The sequence below is a fragment of the Schistocerca americana genome, chromosome 2 (genome assembly GCF_021461395.2).
Source record: "Schistocerca americana isolate TAMUIC-IGC-003095 chromosome 2, iqSchAmer2.1, whole genome shotgun sequence".
Classification (NCBI taxonomy): Eukaryota; Metazoa; Arthropoda; class Insecta; order Orthoptera; family Acrididae; genus Schistocerca; species Schistocerca americana.
Genome location: NC_060120.1, coordinates 706,908,250 through 706,929,242, shown reverse-complemented (window position 1 = coordinate 706,929,242; position 20,993 = coordinate 706,908,250). Strand labels below are relative to the sequence as shown.

The following is a 20,993-nucleotide window of genomic DNA, read 5'->3' as shown; positions in this document are numbered from 1 at the left end:
CCATTATGCCTTTCTGATTAGGAGGGTGGATTTACTCCTCAGGGCCTCGTAGCCAACAATTCCATTTGAGCAAGTCACATACAATTTTCTTTAGTAGGCACTAATTGGACCAAGTCACAAACAATTTTCTTTAGTAGGCACTGGTCTTCTGCAGTTGTGTTAATGCCTTTGAAATATATAGGTACAAGATAAAAGTTCTGAACAGCAGATAGCCAAGAAAATGATTTTCAGCTTTGCCGCATCAGGAGAAAGTATTGTACAATTCATTTTCTTCGTGCTAAGTGGTTGTTTTGTTGAGAGCTGCAAGACTTGTTGATACATCTCGTACTTTGCTCACTCGCCGAGCCCACCAGTTGTTTGATTCTCTTGCTGTCCCAGGAGGCAAAAGTGGAGGCAGCTGTAATCTCCCTTGAAGTTTACTTCCATCTTCTCTGTCACGAAAATTACTTGGAGAACCTGCTGCTTTGAGGCCAATTTCATACTTTCTCTCTTTCTCCAAAAGCTTCTCACGTTTCACTTGAGTTTGGACCTCTTGTGGAATATCTGGTATGGCATATGCCATAATTCCTGTCAGCGCAAACACAATATGCTGCAAAATTGAAAATAAAATCTTTTTAATTAGAGTCTCTAAAGCACATTTAAAAATATAATTGAAGTACATATGTTTTTATGTGCAACTATGAGGGTGTGCTGAAAAGTAATGCACACAAATTGTGGTAACTGTTAAAGCTTTTTATATAAAACAAGTATTGTTAACATGCAACACCTTTATTCTCCATGTCTACAGATTTGCAGCCCTCTGTTTGCTAAAAGGCTCCAAATTGTAGTGTGTAATATGGTGGCATATAGTCTAACTATGTCAGTCTCTGAGAAACAGCATGCTGTAGTCAAGTTTTGATTTCAAAGAGTTCATCCACACGTGGAGCCCCCTCTCCTTCACCATGAAAATGTCAGACAACACACAAGTGCTTCAACATCTGCCACAGTCCAACACCTTGGATTCACTGTCATTAACCATCCTCTGTAGAGTCCTGACTTGGCCCCATCCGATTTTCATCTTTTTCTGATGAAGCAGTGCAAGCAGAAGTGAGACTGTGGCTGTGTCGAAAAGCTGGTCTCTTGTTGGGGGAAGTGTGCTCATCACCAGATTAACTACGTTGAGAATAAAGATGTAGAATTTTAATAACATTTGTTTGATTTGTGAAGCTTTGAGAGTTTTCACATTAAAAAATCAGAGGCATTACTCTTCAGCACACTCTTGTAGTATTTCATTGTACACAAGTTTTGCTTGCTGTTATTCATTTTTTTAAGTCTCAGTGCTCATTCTCTATGTTCAAATTAAAAGGACTAATACCTATGTATAAGCTAAAATGGAATCTCAAATAAAAAAATATGAAGAGAAACAACAGACAATAATTAGAAAAGGCAGTCACTCATCAGACAAATGATGGATAGATTCATTTATTTGTAAGTGAACTGCTGACTTTCATAATTTTTGTTTGGTTGTTTTTTCAATCATGAAACTGTCACTGTAATACATACAAAGCATGCAGTGAAAAGAAATAGAAAACTTAACAAAGAAGACATACTTCTCAGGTGATTTTTGAACTAATTTTTCAGTTATTTTTGCTAGTTTAAGCTCACTGATGATGAGAAAAAGTTGTTCTGAGCTATAATAATAACAGAACAAAATGGAGGAACTGCTAATTGTAAATGAAATAATGGCATATTGAAATTCTATTTTACTGAACAGTTGTTTGAAGTCTCTAAATCTCTAAGGCAATCACATACATCTGTAATAGCAATGTTACTAAAGCCAACTTAAAGCAGTGCACTACTGGGTACATAGTTCACTTACTTCAAATACAACAACAAATGCAAGTCTGGCTGCAAAGACATGCCAGTAGACAGCTGAAAGGCCATACGGATCCTCAGAAGTGGCATTGTTACGATAACCTCTATATTGGCAAGTCTCTGGAGGTGGTGTGTTGGGATTGTCATCATCATCAGGTATCATATCTTTCTGGAAGTCAGATGTATTGAATTCTGACAGAAAGAAAGAGTAATAGAAATGTAAACAAGGGGGTGTAAAATGGCAATTTTATTACACAAACATCAACACAAACTACATTATTTCAACCTCATTAAGGGAAACAGAAAAATGTGCTATGCAAGAGCTAATACTTATAAAAGCCACTATTATTTTAGCTAATAATTTTAATGGCTGGTACTCACTAGTTTTAATACAATACAAAACTTGAGGATGCATGTTAACATCATTGCTTTGGTACACTTAGAGCTACTCACTGGACAACCTGATTGTAATCCCCATCTCTCCCCAACCACTCTGACCTCTACATATAAAGGTATGCATATGTACTTATGTGTATGGGAAAATGAATGAGTTTTCAAAATATATAAGTATGGAAAACTTTCCAAAAAGGTCTAGAAGAATGTAAAGCATGGAATTCAACTTCTATGCAATTCTAGTGTACTACTGCTAAATGGTCTGACAGAAATGGCCCACCATCCAAATTTTAAATAGGGAGTAATGTTTAATCAACTAATGATTTGTATCAGTTATTCTTTTTATTAATCTTTGACATGTCCAAAATATACTTTTAGAAACATCACAATTAACACTATGCGGTATGAAGTTCACAGTTTCCTGTTTGAATGAGTCCCAAGCTTATACAGTGAGAAGCTGGACCACATTGTAACTATCCCATATCAAATTTCACTGTAGATACTATGGTCACCCCAAGATACTGTGCAGCAGACATTCCCCTATCTCATATGCTTCCCTGTCTTTAATGATGACAATGTTGACAGAATTCTACCTTTCACTGAAACATAAAAAATATACCATGGTTAATCACTATAAAACAATGTCTTCTCATTGCTCCATGATTCTGTACTACGTTCCAAAACTAGGTGCAGTCTAGCATTTGTTATGATGATTAGTGACAGCTTTTGGATAAAGTCCTCTTCTTGTGGTGCATAGCAATATATGATTCCATAAAATGCTTCCTCTGTGTGATGAGAAGCAAACTATCCTTTCCATAAAGCAGAAATATTTCTAGTATTCCTTTTCACTGTGCCTGCCTGCTACTCAATGCCACCGCTATGTGGAGAGTAGCATTCTGTCCTTTCAATGTCGTTTCTATTCCACCCTTAACTTCCCATCATTTGATAAGTGGCACTTAGTTACAGGACCATGTTGGAAGAAGATACTATTCACATATTACATGTAGTAGTTAATTATCCTATGTCTGTCCCACTGCTCTTCTGTACTGTCTAGATTTTTTGGTAGAATTTTGTGTAAAAAAATTCAGTCAAATGCATTGTGGGTCCAAATAATAGTCATTTGATGTTAGCAATGTGACTGCATCCACTGGAAACTTCATTTTTTTTGTTTCTATAAGTATTACATTTGTGTAGGATGAATTTCATTTTTTCAGTTTTTGTGCCAAATATCACAGTAAACCAGAGTTTGATTCTTTGTGAATCTAACACATTATCTTCTTAAAACATGGTACTACTCTCTATATCCACACTAGACGCAGTTCACCATACAGTTCTTTTGCTGTGAGTCTCTTTTCAGTTCAGACAAAAGGATTTGGTCCTCCTCACACAAGACTACTGAATAAAGTCCCATTGTAATTTCATAAGCAAAGAGTGATGATATATATTTATTATACTGTACATGTGTAATCATCCTTCATTTATAACTCTTTCTCTTTATTAGCAATTTAAAATTCATACTAATAATTTACAAGGAAATACTGAGCTGTTTTGTATCATATTAAATGTAAAATATTACAGTCTATTCATAATGAAAAACTACAATATTGACAAATATAAACTGTTATAGCCCACAGAAGCCACGTTACTAGTAAATATCAGCACAGTAATAGAATGAAATATTTAAAATTTATGTATTCACAAGCCTTTGCCACACTAAACTATCTTTTGAACAGATTACCTACTTCGGTATTTCACATGTGTGAAACTATCAAAAGTTAACAAGAGTGAAACAATGGAAAATCCAGAATGGAATGCAACAATATTATGAGAAGGAAAGTTGTTACTCACCATACACCGGAGATGCTGAGTCAAAGATAGGCACAATAAAAAGACTTTCATAAATAAAGCTTTTGGCCATTGGACTTCATCAACAATACATACACACACACACACACACACACACACTGGCAAATGCAACTCAAACACATGACTGCAGTCTCAGGCAACTGAAACCACACTGTGAGCAGCAGCACCAGTGCATGATGGGAGTGGCAATTGGTTGGGGATAAGGAGGAGGCTGGCATGAGGAGGGGCAGGGATAGTATGGTGTGGGTGGCAGACACTGAAGTGCTGCAGGTTAGATGGAGGGCAGGGAAGAGGTGAGGTGCGGAGTGGGGGGTGGGGGGTTCAGAAGCGGTAAAGGAAATCAATAAAAAGACTGGGTGTGATTGTGGAATGACGGCTCCGTAATGCTGGAATGGGAACAGGGAAGGGGCCGGATGGGTGAGGACACTGACTAACGAAGGTTGAGGCCAAGACGGTTACGGGAACATAGGATGTATTACAGGGAAAGTTCCCACCTGCGCAATTCAGAAAAGCTGGTGTTGGTGGGAAGGATCCATATGGCACAGGCTGTGAAGCAGTCATTGAGATGTGGGATATCATGTTTGACAGTGTGCTCAGCAACAGGGTGGTCCACATTTTTTTTGCCCACAGTTTGTTGGTGGCCATTCATGCGGACAGACAGCTTGTTGGTTGTCATGCCTACATAGGATGCAGCACAGTGGTTTGTTGGGTTGAGTAGGGCCAGATGAAACAAATTGGGAGAAGTTAATGACATTCTGTAGGAATGTGGACAGGGTGTTCTCACCTTCAATCCAGATAGCAAAGATGTCATCAATGATTCTGAACCAGGTGAGGGGTTTAGGATTCTGTGGTTTTAGGAAGAATTCCTCTAGATGGGCCATGAAAAGGTTGGCATAGGATTTGTTTGTAGGTAATGCCATCAAAGGAGGAGTAATTGTGTGTGAGGATATAGTTGGTCATGGTGACTAGGAAGGAGGTTGTTGGTTTGGAATCTGTCAGGCACTGGGGAAGGTAGAGTTCAATAGAGTGTTCAATAGTGGTAATGCCATGGGCATTAGGAATGTTAGTGCACAGGCAGGTGGCATCAGCAGTGATGAGCAGGGCACCTTGTGGTAAAGGGTCAGGAACTGTGGAGTGTCAGTGGAGGGAATGGTTGGTATCTTTTCTATACGAGTGTAGGTTCTGGGTAATAGGTTGAAGGTGTTGGTCTATGAGAGCAGAGATTTTTTCAGTGGGGGCATAGTAACTGGCCACAATGGAGCATCCTGGGTGGTTAGGTTAAGTTTATGGACTTTAGGAAGCATGTGGAAGATAGGAGTGCAGGGTGAGTAGAGAGATGGACTCCAGGGAGAGGTTCTGGGATGGGCCTAAGGATTTGAGTAGTGACTGGAGATCCTACTGGATTACTAGAATGGGGTCACTATGGCAAGGTTCGTAGGTGTAAGTTTCTGACAGCTGGTGGAGTCCTTCCACCAGGTATCCTTGCGGTTCAAAACAACAATGGTGGAGCCTTCGTCGGCAGCCCCTTCCCTGTTTTTACACTCCTGCACTACACAGCTGTCTTTCGATCCCAGTTTTTTTATTGAATTCCTTAGCGCTACTCCCCCCCACCCGCCTTGCACCTCACCTCTCCCCTGCCCTCTGTCTAACCTGCAGCACTTCACTGTTTGCTACCCCCACCATACTATCCCTCCCGCTCCCTATCCCTGCCGCCTCTTCACCACCACCTAGTTACCACTCCCATCATGCACTGGTGCTGCTGCTTGCAGGGTGGTTTCAGTTGTCTGAGACTGCAGTTGTGTGTGTGAGTTGCGTTGGTGTGAATGTGTGTGTGTGTGTGTGTGTGTGTGTGTGTGTATGTGTGTGTGTATGAGCGTCTGTCGTTGATGAAGGCCAGTGGCCTAAAGATTTAATTGTGAAAGTCTTTTCGTTGTGCCTATCTTCGACTCAGCATCTCCACTATATGGTGAGTAGCAACTTTCCTTCTCATAATACTGTTAACAAGAGAGAAATGGATGGAAGAAGCGTTGTGCAGCAAATGCACAATTTTAAAGTACATTTAGAATGAGACTAACCAGTCACACAAAGTAATTCCTCAGATGCAAAGAAGCACACATACAAGCAATCATATATGCACAATTCACATACACACACACATGGCCAATGATGCCTGCAGATACAGAGGTGCAGTTTCATTACGTATTTAGTTTCGAGTTCCATGGACTCTTGATGCAAGTGTATCGCTAGGATGTAGATCATGGGAGATTATTACAATAACAACCATACGTAAATGGTCATGAGAATTACAATCTAAAACATATGTTAATAGATACATGAGCTTCAAGTATTCAAATAACAACCTAGATTACAAAAAAATTATAAGGGTTGCATTCTAATTCATATAATATTAATTGCCACAACTGATATGGAGCACTATATAGTCATTTTTATAGGAATGCATAAAATGAAACATATTTTACTAATTATTATACATTGTCAAAAAATTCCTGTAGGGAGTAGAAAGAAGTATTCAAAAGATAATGTTTTAGCTGTTTTTTGATCTTATTCTTATGCCCAACGACCGAACTATTATTAACTGAAAGTCTGATCATACAATGTAAACTTTCATGGCCGGTATTGTCTTCACTTAAAACTTCCAGGCTGATAGGCCGTGGTCGAAGTATAAACCTGTCTCCTGACATTTCGTCTCCGACTGTGGGAGACATCCTCGGAGGTAAAACGGCGAACTGTGAAGAGAACTTGAGGAAGCGCTGATTATATAAGCAGTACAGATGGCGCCAAAGTCGATCATGTGGCATCGGCTATGAGATTGTCTCTGGTGATGCCAACATTCTCGATTGAAAGTAATCGATCGTCACGCTTGCGGTGTAACGCTGACATCCAAATTTTATCCAGTTTAACACCTTTGTCTTTCCTGTTAAAATTATTATGATGTTTATCAATCTCGATAACCTCTCTATACAAGCATGCATAATAATGCGAGGTTTTTGATATGATGCTTGTCTTGCAGAATTTTATTTCATGATCACCTTCCTGGTAAACATGTTCCGCTACGACCGATTTATCCGTGTGACCCAGGCGGCAATTCCTCTTATGTTCAGCAAGACGGGTGTTCACACTTCTCTTTGTGGTACCGATGAGAATCTGTCCACAACTACAAGGAATTTTATATAACCCCGGTGTAGCCAAAGGGTGTAGTGTATCTTTTGCCGACCTTAAAAATTCTTTTATTTTCCTAGTGGGTCTGAAAGTAGTTTCCACCCCATATTTGCCTAAAACGTTCCCAATGCGATCTGTGACCTTACTAATGAACAGAAGAAAAACTTTGCCCTTGGGTGACTGTTGTTAGTCGTTGCTCCTGATTCTCTGCCTAAAGCGAAGTGTTCGACCTATATCCTTGCTGGAATAGCCATTTTTCACGAAAGTTGACCATCGATGTTCAATCTCATCTTTTAAATAAACAGGTTCACAAAGTTTGTACGCCCTGTCTATCAAAGTTTTCATTACACCTCTTTTTTGTCTAGGGTGGTGGTTTGAATCTTTATGTAGGTAATGATCAGTATGTGTGGGCTTTCTATACACCTTATGGCCCAACGTTCCGTCCCGTCGTTTAATCACAGACGCATCCAGGAAATTCAATTGCCCATTCCTTTCTGTCTCCATAGTGAATTGGATTTTCGGATTAATGCTATTTAAATGTGTCAGGAAGGCATCCAACTCCTCAGTTCCGTGTGTCAATACTACGAACATCTCATCAACATAGCGATACCATCTGGCTGGTTTCTTACTGGCAGTCTGCAACGCCCGTTGTTCAAAAGTCTCCATAAATAAATTAGCCACAGCAAGACTGAGAGGACTGCCCATAGCCACCCCATCAATCTGTTCATAAAAGTCATTATTGTATTGAAAGTAGGTTGTGGTGAGGCAGTGTCAGAATAATGCCACAATATCGGTAGGAAAAATATCCGCTATGCATAAGATAGCTTCGTTTACCGGAATCATGGTAAATAATGACACAACGTGAAAACTGACGAGGATATCATCCAGGCCCACGCTCGTTTTCGTTAACTTGTCAATGAAATGAGCTGAATTTTTAATATGACTGTCCGTCCTACCAACATAAGGCTGCAGCATTGAGGCAAGGTGTCTAGCTAACTCGTGTGTTGGCCCACCTATAGCGCTGACAATTGGTCTCAACGGAGTCCCAGGTTTATGAACTATGGGTAAGCCATAAAGTCTAGGTGGGTACGCTTCCGTTTTACAAAGCAGCTTCTTATCGTCGGAGCCAAATGAAGAAGCTTTCACCAGTGATTTGTCATTCTTAAAATCTTCATAGTCGGATCTTTCTGGAGTTTCTTGTAATTGGAGGGAACCAAAATATCATTGATTTTTCCATGATAGTCCTTACTGTTCAGTATGATGGTGGCATTACCCTTATCTGCATTAAGAACAATAATGTTTTTATCTGCATTTATATCCCTCAGCGCCTTCCTTTGAGCGTGCGACAAATTACTTTTAGGTGGCTTACATGTATGTAAAATCCTAGCCGCTTCCATCCTAATTACGTCAGCGGTCTGCTGTGGAAGCTGCCAGATACCGGCCTCAATATTTGCTACAATATATTCTGTTGGTACGTTTTGGGGCGTCACAGCAAAATTGCCTCCTTTCGCTAGTACAGAAATTTCAACTTTTGACAAATCTTTATCAGACAGGTTAATAACAGTTCGAGAATTGTCCTCAACTGAGCCTCCCGAAATGTTGTTCTGTAAGTTATTGAACTTCTTCTTCTGCCTATTTGGTGATATTTCTGCACTAACTTCCATAGATTTGAATGTTATACCATCAATCTTATTCCAATCACCACACTGCATAGTATTACTAAGAACCAAGTGGAGATGAAAAAGCTTACTGCTGGTTACCGCCAGTGCTCACCACGTCTCATGAATCCTCACCAGAGGCAATCTCATAGCCGACGCCACGTGATCGACTTTGGCACCATCTGTACTGCTTATATAATCAGCGCTTCCTCAAGTTCTCTTCGCAGTTCGCCGTTTTACCTCCGAGGATGTCTCCCGCAGTCGGAGACAAAACGTCAGGAGACAGTTTTATACTTCGACCACGGCCTATCAGCCCGGAAGTTTTAAGTGAACTGAAAGTTTATTGTGTACTTTCTTGCTTGAATAATATACTCCATTCTGAACCATGCTGAGATTTTTTTATGTCTTTGTGAAGCTCATGTTTACTTCCTGTACCGTGATTATGATATTCACTGTTCGTCCTGTACATTGTCTGATTGTTGTTCACAAAGCACATTAGTGAAAAAATGTATTGGCATGGCATGGGGATGATCCCCATTTGTTTGAATAAGTTTCTGCGAGAGCACCTAGAGGTTACTCTACTCATAACTGATGACCCTCTTCTGTGTGATAAAGACTATTTGCTTATGACTGGTTTCCCCAGAACATGATTACATGTATCATAAGTAAGTGGAAATATCCAAAGTGTGTACCTTTGACTGTTTCCAAGTGATGAACAGATGAAATTGAGTGAATGATAAACACTGCTAAACTCAGTATTTTACATAGGGTGGTGTTGTCAATGTGTAATCCCAGGAATTTGGAAGGCTCTAATCTCAACATTTCTTTGTAATGACATTTTATTTCAATATTTTCTAGCTTTTGTCTACCCTTTGAAACTGAATGGATAGAGTCTTGTTAACACTGAGAGACAGACCATTAGAAGTGAACCAGTCTAAAGTTTCTTTGCATATATTGGTCACAGAGTTCTCTAGACAGCAGTTTGGTTCTTTTCCATACTGTGCCTCAGTCAGAGCAGGTGGGTGCCATTGCAGAATTACTCAATATTACCTTCTACCTTCTGTCATCTAGATACAATTTGAGCCACGCCCTGACTTTACCATAGAAGCCATAGCGTTCAGCCTTCATAAGTAGAATTTTGTGATCTACACAGTTAAATACTTTAGACAGATCACAAAAGATTCCAACTGGTGACATTGTATTGCTTATAGATTCAAGAAGATGGTTGAAAAATGGGAAAATGGCGTGGTCAGTTGAAATACCATTTTGGAATCCAAACCAATTTATATTAAGGATTTTATGTTTATTAAGATGATCTATGTTTCTCTTTAACATTAGTTTCTCTAGAATTTTAGAGAGACTTGTTAGCAATGAAACTGGCTGGTAGTTGGAAATCTCAGCTTTTTTTGAATAGCAGCTTACCAATTGCATATTTGAGTCTATTGAGCACAGTACCTTGATTTATATGCTCATTAAATATGTGATGGAGAACTCCAAGAATAAATTTGAAGCAGTGCTTCAGTACTTTCATTGATATATTATCCATTCCACTGGAATTTTTATTTTTCATTTGGCATATTACTTCCTCAATCTCGTCAGTTGTAATATAAGGTACAAGCCTCTGAATAATTTTGTTCAGCACTGCTTTTTGAAGAAGGTTCATGGCTTCAAGTATAGATCCTTTACATCCAGTTTGATCCATCACTGTCAAAAAATGGTTTCTGACCATATTGGCAACTACATCAGCTTGAGTATGAATAAAACTCTTACAAGATGGTGTAATATACTACATATTTATTATTTGTTACACAAACTGGTTTTTGGCTGTAACGCCATCATCAGGTACGGAGTTAGTATGTGATTCAGTGAAATTTTGTTGGATCAAAGATTTTAAACTAGTACTTGTACAGAGTACTTCCATTTCCAGAGATGAAAATGTTAATGTTAGAATAGGAATAAAACAAGTGAGGTTATTTCAGAGTAAGTGCAATGTAAGATGATTTAACTAAAATAAAATATGTGACACATTAACTAATGAACTATAGACAAATTACCACAGTTGTACATAGAAGAACATAATTGAACAATAAGCTTTGGTGACATATACCAAAGATGTGGCTGGACAAAATAATCTTGTCTGTAATAGATCATAAATTACAAACGGATAAGATAACCTTCGTTAGTCGCTGTCCTCACCCATCCAGCCTCTTCCCTGCTTCCATTCCAGCACTACACAGCTGTCACACCACCACCATACCCAGTCTTTTTATTTTATTTTTTTATTTATTTCTATTTCTCTCCTTTTCCACTACTTCCCTCCCCCCCCCCCCCTCCCCACCTCTCCCCTGTCCGCCACCCAACCTGCAGCACTTCATTGCCCGCCATCCCCTCCATACTAGTGCTCCCCCTGCCCACCCGAGCCTCCTTCTTTCCCCAACCCAGTCGCCACTACCATCATGCACTGGTGCTGCTGTTCCCAGTGTGGTTTCAGTTGCCTTATACTGCAGTCATGTGTGTGAGTTGTGTTTGCATGAGTGTGTGTGTGTGTGAATGTATGTCTATTGTTGACAAAGACCACTGGCTGAAAGCTTTAAGTGTGAAAATCTCTTTGTTGTGCCTATCTGTGTCTCAGCATCTCTGCTATATGGTGAGCAGCAACTTTCCTTCTCATAATATTGTTAAATTCCATCCTGGATTTTCCATCAGCTGGTTGGTCTAGGTATGGAATCCTCCCTCAGTCTAGTCCTTGCTGAAATCTTCATGGACAATTTTGAAACACAGTTTTTGGAAAATAATTGACTCTCTTCCAAGGTTGGACACAGGTTTAGGTATGTTGATGGTGTGTTGTGCTTATAAACATGAACTACAAGACAACTTCAAAAATTCCTCAAACAACAAAATTCTAAACACAACAGTATAAAATTCACAATGTAGCTTGGGGGTAACTGCATAAATTATTTAGATCCAACTATACAGATCATTGATCATATTCATACTTTCAACATGTATAGGAAACCTATCACCACAGATATAGCAATATCAGCCAATTCTCAACAGCCAGTGACCCATACACATGCTGCCTTTTATTCTATGATGCATCGCATATTATCCATCCCCATTAGTGAAGCCAACTTCCAAATGGAATTAAATGCCATCAAACAAATAGCATTAAACAATGGCTGTCATCCTACCATAGCAGACTCTATAACACAAAAAAAGCAGGAACAATAGGTGTACTCTTTTTTTCCCAGCCCTTAACCCACCAACTCAAGAATGCAATAAATGGTGCACAATTCCATACTTAGGAAAATTCTCAATGGATGTAGCCAGAAAGCTTAAATCCAGGAATGTAAAAACATAATTTTAATTGCAAAACACTGATGGACACTTTTTTCTCCATGGGAAAGACAGCATTCCAGCTTAGGAAAAGAGTGGAATATATAGAATTACTTGTAACTGTGGCCAATTCTATACAAATCAGTCTGGCAGTGCAATATATACCCACTTTAAGGAACATGACAGAAGCTGGAAACTTAGAAAAGGAGACTCTACTTTTGCAGACCACCTTCTTAAAGAAGGTCATAGTTACAAGGTGAGACATGCAGTATTATGTCACATCTCCAAAGGAAGGAAGATGAACTGTCTTGAAATTATGGAAACTAATAAACACTTGTTCATCATCACAGGCCTAGTACAGAATGACCAGACACAGTTCCCTTACTCACCACTTCCAACTGCAAATGCTACTCACACTTCCATCCAGGCCATGTTACTCCATTTCCTTTATTTCAGTTACTACAATTTCTCTTGTTGTGTTAAAAAAATTACTTTGTATAATCACAGCTGCATCACACACCTGCTTAATATCACTATTATATCTTATCTGTTTGTGATTTATGATCCAGTAAAGACAAGATTATTTTGTTCAGCCACTTCTTTGGAATATGTCACCAAAGCTTATTGTTCAGTTTTGTTCTGTGTATGACTGTTGTAATTTGTCAACAGTTCATTTGTTAATGTGTCACATATTTTTATTTTAGTCAAATGATCGTACATCACATTTGCACTGAGATAACCTTACTTGTTTTATTCCTATTCTAACATTAACATTTTCATCTCTGGAAATGGAGGTATTCTGCACATGCACCAGTTTAAAATCTTTTATCCAACAAAATTTCACTGCACCACATACTTATCCTTGTACCTGATGATGATGCCACAGCACAAAACCAGTTCATGTAACAAAAAATAAATACTGTAGAATATTACACCAGTGCTATGTGTGTTTCATTCATAATGTACAAAACATACTACCAATAACTGACGGAACAGTCAATCAATGCTATACCACCTTCATTTTCCATGCTTCCATTATGACACACTTCGATACTGTCTGTATCTTCTGAAATTTTACCTGTCTCCCTTTTGACCACATTCCAAATAGTTTTTATTTTATTATTTGAGCTGTCAGTTCCAGATTTTATAAACATGCTCTTGGATTTTTCAAATACATTTTTCAGGATGGTACAGTACAAGCTGTAGGGCTGCTTATCCTGAGGTTTGTTAGAATTTCTGAGAGAAATATAAAGCATTCTCTTTATTTTACAGGATGTTTTGATTCCCTTAGTGAGCCACTGTTGTTACTTTTTGAAATTCTCTTAGGGAATACAGCTTCAAAAAGGGTAACAAATTCATTCAGGAATAGGTTAAATTTATCATTGTCATTTTTAACTGTGTATAATGTCTCCCATTCTAACTACTGAAAATGTCTGCTGAAGGTTTCTAGATTCTCACTGTTGATTAATATATATGATCCATTGACAAAAACTACTCTTGTTAGCAGGGCACACATCATGCATTTTTAACTGCTGCCTCTCTTAGTCAGAAAGGCCATTTAAGATTTGTGTTACACATATGTTATCAATTCTGTTACTGCCTACAAAGATATTGTCAGTCAGACTTGTATAGTTCTATGTCATTCTTGTGGGAAAGTCAAGAACTGCCCTCAGATTAAAAGCTCTCATTACATTCTCAAAATCTTTTCTATCATTATTACAAGTAAGAAAATTTTCATTTAAGTCACCAAGCATGATTACTTTTTTAGTTTTTGAGAACAGGTGACTTAAAAATGATTCTACTTGCTTGACGAATATACTAAGCTTCCCTGAGAGAGCTTTGTAAGCAGTACCCACATAAATAGGCAAAGTATTAACATGGAGTTCAATGCAACGAGCCTCTTGAGGCTTATTGATCAACACAAAAATTTCTTACATCTATAGCCTTGTAGCAGTGATCTCAGCTGGGATGGGCAGTAGAGGTACAGAAGAAGCATGGAGTGAGTACGGGGATGGATAGCAGGGTGAGGATGTGGGAATATACTTTAGTACTGCCTGAGGGAGTGTGCAGGGATGATGTGGGGATGGGACAGTGGGCTCTTAGGTGAGACAGAACCTGCATCTAGGTCTATTACAGGGATATGAGCAATGGGGCAAAGGATTGGGATCAGGGGTGGAATAGGTATGGAAAAGAACACTGCACAAGTTGGAGGAGCAGTGGACTTTCCCAGAACCTCTGTCCTCAGCATTCACAAGTCCTAGTCCCCACCTGCCTCTGTTTTCTTACCTGTTCTCAATCTAGCCTCACACACACCTGCTATCTTCCCAGCATGCCTGCATAGTCCTTTCCCCATCTCTGCTTCTCTGCTCTCCCCCTTTCCTGGTCCTGGCTACATCCCAGCACAGTTCCACAGGTACCACTATGGCATCTTTCCCCACCACTACACTACTACCCCTTCCCCTCTCTGCCCATACCAGTTCTGCACCTTCACCATCAACCACAGCTGGGATCACTGCTCATTGCATTCAGGCCTCAATACCAGAGATGACAGTGGCTTGGAATGTGTGTGTTGTGCTTGTATGATTGTGTGGATATGTGTTTTTCTGTTTCTACATCTGAAGGATGATATCTATTCAAGTTTCATGCCAGTCGAATAAGAATGACACTAGTAGCACCACTATGAGGAATGTAACAGCCATGAGCATTAGTTACCTTTGAGATTGGGAGTGACGAGTTGATTTTCATCAAGAATGCCTTTAAGATGACAAAGATGCCATTATCAACACCTCACTGAGTTTGAATAAGGCTTTACAATATGGATGTTCCTTCTGCAGTATTGCAGAAAGACTTGGCAGGAGTGTAGCCACTGTACATGATTGCTTGCAGTGGTGGTTATGAGAATATATGGTCGTAAGAAGACAGGGCTCTGGACAGCCACATGGCACTACCAAGAAGGGAGACCACCATGTTTGGTGTATGGCTCTGGTGCACCATACAGCATCTGCAGCATGAATTTGAGAGGCAATTGGCAGCACTGTGACACAACAGACTGTTACAAACTGGTTACTTGAAGGACAGCTCCAAGCCAGATGCCCTGTAATATGGATTCTACTGATGCCAAACCACTGTCATTTGTGACATTAGTGGTGTCACATGTGAGCTTGCTGGAGGGCAGGGTAAAGGTCTCTTGTGTTTTCTGACGAAATCTGGTTCTGCTTTGAAGCCAGTGATGATTGTGTGTTGGTTAAGAGGAGGCCAGTTGAGGGCCAGCAACCAACCAATCTGTGTGCTAGACACAGTGGACATACACATGGAGTTATGGTCTGGAGTACAATTTCATACGACAACAGGAGCACTCTAGTGATTATTCGAGATATTCTGACTACAAATTTGTGTGTCAGTCTGGTAATTCGACCTGTTGTGCTGACATTCATGAGCAGCATTCCTACAGGATAATGTTCATCCAATTATTGCTGCTGTAACTCAACATGTACAGAGTGTTGACATATTTCCTTGGCCTGCTCAGTCACAAGATATGTCTCCAATCAAGCACATATGGGACATCATCAGATGACAACTCCAGTGTCACCAACAGACAGCGTTAATCTTCCCTGTATTGGCTAACCAAGTGCAACAGGCATACAACTCCATCCCAGAAACTGACATCTAGCACCTGTACAACATAATGCATGCACATTTCCATGCTTGCAGTCAATATTCTGATGGTTACACTGTTTGTTCATATACCAACATTTCACATTTGCAGTGGCTTATTGTGTTCTTACAATGTCAATCATTTAAATATGCTACCTAGACAAATGTATTCCTGAAATTTCATTAAATTACATTAATTATTTTTTGATGTGTTACAGATTTAGCTTTTGGCCAAAGCATTCAGGAAAGAAAACACACACACTCATTCATGCAAGCAACCACACCTCATGAACATGACTGCTTTCTCTGGCTGCTCCAGCCACATTGCACACAGGCATTGTGGCTGGAGGGGCCAGAGATAGCTGCCATGTGTGCATGGGTTGTGCTTGCTTGCATGAATGAGTAGGTGTGTTTTCTTTTCTGAAGAAGGCTTTGGCAGAAGGCTAAATGTGTTACAGTCTTTTTGTTGTGCGTGTCTGCAGCCCAGCGTGCCATCTACCCTTTTCATAATATTGTTCTTATTTCTACCTGGACTTTGCATTGTTTAATTGTAACAAATATTTATCTAACTTGAGTCACTACTATGAAGTAAGTATGTTGCTGCTTCTTTATTGGATCAAGGGGCAGCAGTACATTTCAGTATATTAATTTTGAGAACGAGGAAGACCTTTGACTTACCAGAAAGTGAGAAGTCAATGTAACCAGTTAATGTGTTGTCTGGTGAATAGACAAATTTGTATACCATACGTGGAATGAAGTCGCTTGTATATGCAATGACAAATGCCTGAAACAAATTTAAAGCATTATGAATGCTATACTGAATTAGTGACAAATTAAAATTTCTAAAAGTTCAGCAGTGACAGCAGCTTACATACTCAATTATGAGTACTATTTATATATGCACCTCAAAGTCTTTAGATATAAAATATATAGTCTTCTTTACTCAGCTGACTAAAATGAAATTCACCAATATTAAAGCACTACTACTGAATATGATTACAAGACGGAATAAAAAACAATTATCTCGGCATAGAATACAGTTAACCACTACATTGGCCTCTGTATGCTGAAAACTACTGCAGTGTGATAGCAAGAATATGGACTTCTGACCTATTGCCAACAACTGAATTACTAACTTCTGACCTATTGCCAACAGCTGAATTACTAACTTCTTATCAGTAAATGGACTTCCACTAAACTTAGGTACAGCACAATATGTGCAGGTCTGTATGCACAACACAATATGTGCAGTTTTGTACACACAAGGCCTGACCACACAATTAGAAATAATACATCAGGGTAAATCAACAAGTGAAACAGAAAATGCTAAATTCTTAGTCTTTTGTACTGACAAGAATATGAATTTGAAGTCACACATTAATTGAACTTTGTGATATAACTGATTAATGAACACTACAATATATGATAATTTGCTTCATAAACATAAAAGTATGGTCATGTCTTAATTTCCAGCTTACACTAATCAATGCATAACAGCACAACAAGTAATAATTAGTGTACAAAAAGAAAATGACTTTATGGAATTTTATATAATGGTGAAATAAAATGTTCATAATGGAAACAATTTTTAATTTACTAGTCTTTGTTAAAGAAATGGGAATAAAAAGAAAAAGTTTCAGCACTAGAGTTGCCAGTGTTGTAGGGAACTAAAATATCTATTTCTTTTTAATGAAAATTGCATACTTCAATGGTAATTGTTAAAAATATTCATTTTACAAAATTTATCACGGGGAAGTGTTTCTGGTCACCATGCTGCCACACATAAACATATTTATACAAATGTGGCAGTTAGTTACAGTTTAGTTCTTAAAGTTGCTAACATTAGTAGTGAAATGATGGAAGATCCTGCTTGGAATAATGACAGTATTATGAAAAGGATAGTTACTACTCACCATACAGTGGAGATGCTGTTGCAGATAGGCACAAAAAAAAAGGCTGTCAGCAAGTAAGTGTTTTGCCAAAAAGGCCTTAATCAGAAACTGACAAAACACACACACACACACACACACACACACGCACACACACACACACACACACACACACACACACACACACACACACACACACACACATGCAAACACAGGTCACAAACACATGATCACAGTCTCTGGCTGCATCTTCTGCAATCTTACCAAGGCCTTCAGCACTGTAAACCATGACCGGCTCCTTCAAAAATTGACTAGCTATGGTTTTGACATCATACATGACAAACAAAGAGTATTTGTTGATAACAGTGGGAAGAAATTCCTTTCTGGCTGGAAACACATACAATTAGATGTCCCACAAGGCTCAATGTTAGGGCCACTACTATTTACATCAATGATATGCCATGCAACACTGAGTCAGATACCACCCTTTATGCACAATTCAACTGTGATAATCTGCTGTAAAACCAATGACTTAATCTACTGTATTGAGCAGACACTTGGGGAAGTGGAGGCATGGGTAAAAAATAATAATTTGAAATTAAACTTAGCAACAACAGAAATTCTTCATTTCACCACAAAACAATCAGCATGATGTATAAGTGACATTAGCTACATGGACAAAAAAATTGGGCACTGCAAGCTGTGTTAATAAATAAAAATATGTTGTGGGGTGATCATGTAGACAGCGTTCTTAGTCGACTGAGCAGTCTTGTGTATGTCCTGAATTTCTCATCCAGCAGTTAAAAACTATATATTATGTCTATTTTGTTTCAGTAGTTGAGTGTAGCATAATTTTCTGGGGGTCTGAGAAAACTAATCTCCTCAAACCCTTTAGAATATAAAAAAAAGATAATCTGAGCCATGATAAGAGCTAAAAATAATCAACATCACAAACCTCTATTTGAAAAACTAATCTAATGTCCATTCCAAGCTTGTATATGTATGAGATGCTAATTTTCACAATGTCAAACCCACAACTTTTTAAGGACAACTACTTCCTGTATCAGTATGTGATTAGACGTGAGGCAAATTTTATGCTCCCTCCTCACAGACTCAAACTCCACACTAAAAGGGCATGAAATTTGTAAATAAAATTTGTAAGGGGAAATGTGATCCAGATCTAAAAAGTATTGAAGGAGACCTGGAAAAATATTTTAAAAGCAGTTGCTACTATAGTGTAGAAGATTTCTTGAATGATGACCATGTAATACAGGGTGTTTCAGAAGTGATAGTCAATATTCAGGGATATGACAGGAATGACCATTTGAAACAAAAAAGTCAAGTAAACATGGGGTTAAAACACATATGTTAAGAACTATTAGCAATTCTTGATCTGTGATACTATGAAACAAATCTCTTCTACTGCAAAATCTTTGCTGTCCATATTTTGGGAAGTGGCAGTTTGGATCAAAACAAAAAAATGTCCAGTAAACATGTGCTCTAAAATGTGTACCTTAAAAGTTATGAGCATTTGTTCATTAGAAGAGCTATGTTTCAAAGTAGCGAAGATGAAAATGTGCTCATAGCTCTCAATGCATGCATTTTAGAATACATGTTTACTGGACTTTTTTTTGTTTTGGTCCCTACTGCCACTTCCCAAAAATATGGAAAGCAAAGAGCTTACAGCAGAAGAAATTTGTTTCACAGTAGCAAAGATCAAGAATTGCTAATAGGTCTTAAGGTATGTGTTTTAGACCCCCTGTTTACTTGACTTTTTTGTTTCAAATGGTCATTCCTGTCATATCCCTGAATATTGACCATCACTTCTGAACACCCTGTATAGCATCTCTCTAAAGGGTAACACCATATATATTATAACCATAAATTTAAAAAAATGAGAGCCATCTCAAGTAATACATATCTATTGTCACCTTAGATTAGTTTATTAGTCTGCATGTTTGTCTTAAAATTGACAAGTAACTTATATCAGAATATTTGTTTGTATGAGGCATGTTATGTGATAGTAAAAATCTCATTTGATTTGATTTGAGGCCAGACTGTGAGCAGCAGTGCATGTGGGAGAAGCAATCAGGTTTTGGGAGTAAGGAGGAGGCTGGGGCAGGGATGGGATGAGACAGTAGGATAGGGGCAGGGCAGTAAACTGCAGCTCAGGGGGCATACAGGGATGAGGTGGGAAGGTGGCAGGGCAGTTTGGTTAAGTCAAGAGTCTAGATGGTGGGCATGGAGTGGCAGAGGAAAAGGAGAGAAGTATAAAGACTGTGTGTCCAGTGGTGGAATGGAGGGCTGTATAGTGCTAGAATGGGAATAGGGAAGGGGCTAGGTGGGTAGTGACAATTACTAATGAAGGCGAAGGCCAGAATGGTTACGAGAACACGGAATATATTGCAATTCAGAAAGGCTGGTGTTGGTGGGAGGAATCGAGATGGCACAGGCTGTGAAGCAGTCACTGAAATGAAGAATGTCATGTTGGACAGCATGCTCAGCAACTGTAAGGTCCAGCTGTTTCTTGGCCACAGTTTCTTGGTGGTCATTCATGCGGACAGACAGCTTGTTGAATGCCATGCCCACATAGAATGCAGCACAGTGGTTGCAGCTTAGCTTGTAGATCACATGACTAGTTTAACAAGTAGCCCTGCCTTTGATGGGAAAGGTGACCGGACTGGAGTAGTTGGTGGTGGAAGGATATATGGGACAGGTCTTGCATCTAGGTCTATTACAGGGCTATGAGCCATGAGGTGCAGGGTTGGAAGCAGGGATTGTGTGGGGATGGACAAGGATGTTGTGTAGGTTCAGTGGGCAGTGTAACACCACAATGGGAACAATGGCAAGAATAGTGGGTAGGACATTCCTCATTTCAGGGCATGACAAGAGTAGTCAAAACCCTGGTGGGGAAAGTGCTCCAGTCCTGGATGGTACTGAGTCGTGAGGGGAATGCTCCTCTGTGGATGGAAGGTGGGTCATGGGAGGTGGTGGGTGACTGGAGAGATAAGGCATGGGAGATCTGTTTTTGTACAAGCTTGGGGAGGATGGTCTGTGAAGGCCTCAGTGAGACCCTTGGTGTGTTTTGAGAGGGACTGCTTGTCACTACTGATGAAATGGCCACAGGTGGCTAGGCTGTATGGAAAGGACTTCTTCATGGGGA

The 20,993-nt window shown here is 39.2% G+C and overlaps 1 protein-coding gene across 1 annotated transcript in view; it reads right to left on the bottom strand.

Annotated features, from left to right (window-relative positions):
• Window positions 1-248: 248 nt before the first annotated feature.
• LOC124595810 (anoctamin-4) overlaps window positions 249-20,993 on the bottom strand; it is a 148,502-nt gene continuing 127,757 nt past the window's right edge. The window contains exons 13-15 of the mRNA XM_047134704.1: window positions 16,620-16,725; window positions 1,859-2,046; window positions 249-589 (exon numbers count right to left, since the gene is read on the bottom strand). Coding sequence (XP_046990660.1) covers window positions 278-589; window positions 1,859-2,046; window positions 16,620-16,725 — 606 coding nt within the window. The 3' untranslated portion in view covers window positions 249-277. The remainder of the gene's footprint in view (window positions 590-1,858; window positions 2,047-16,619; window positions 16,726-20,993) is intronic.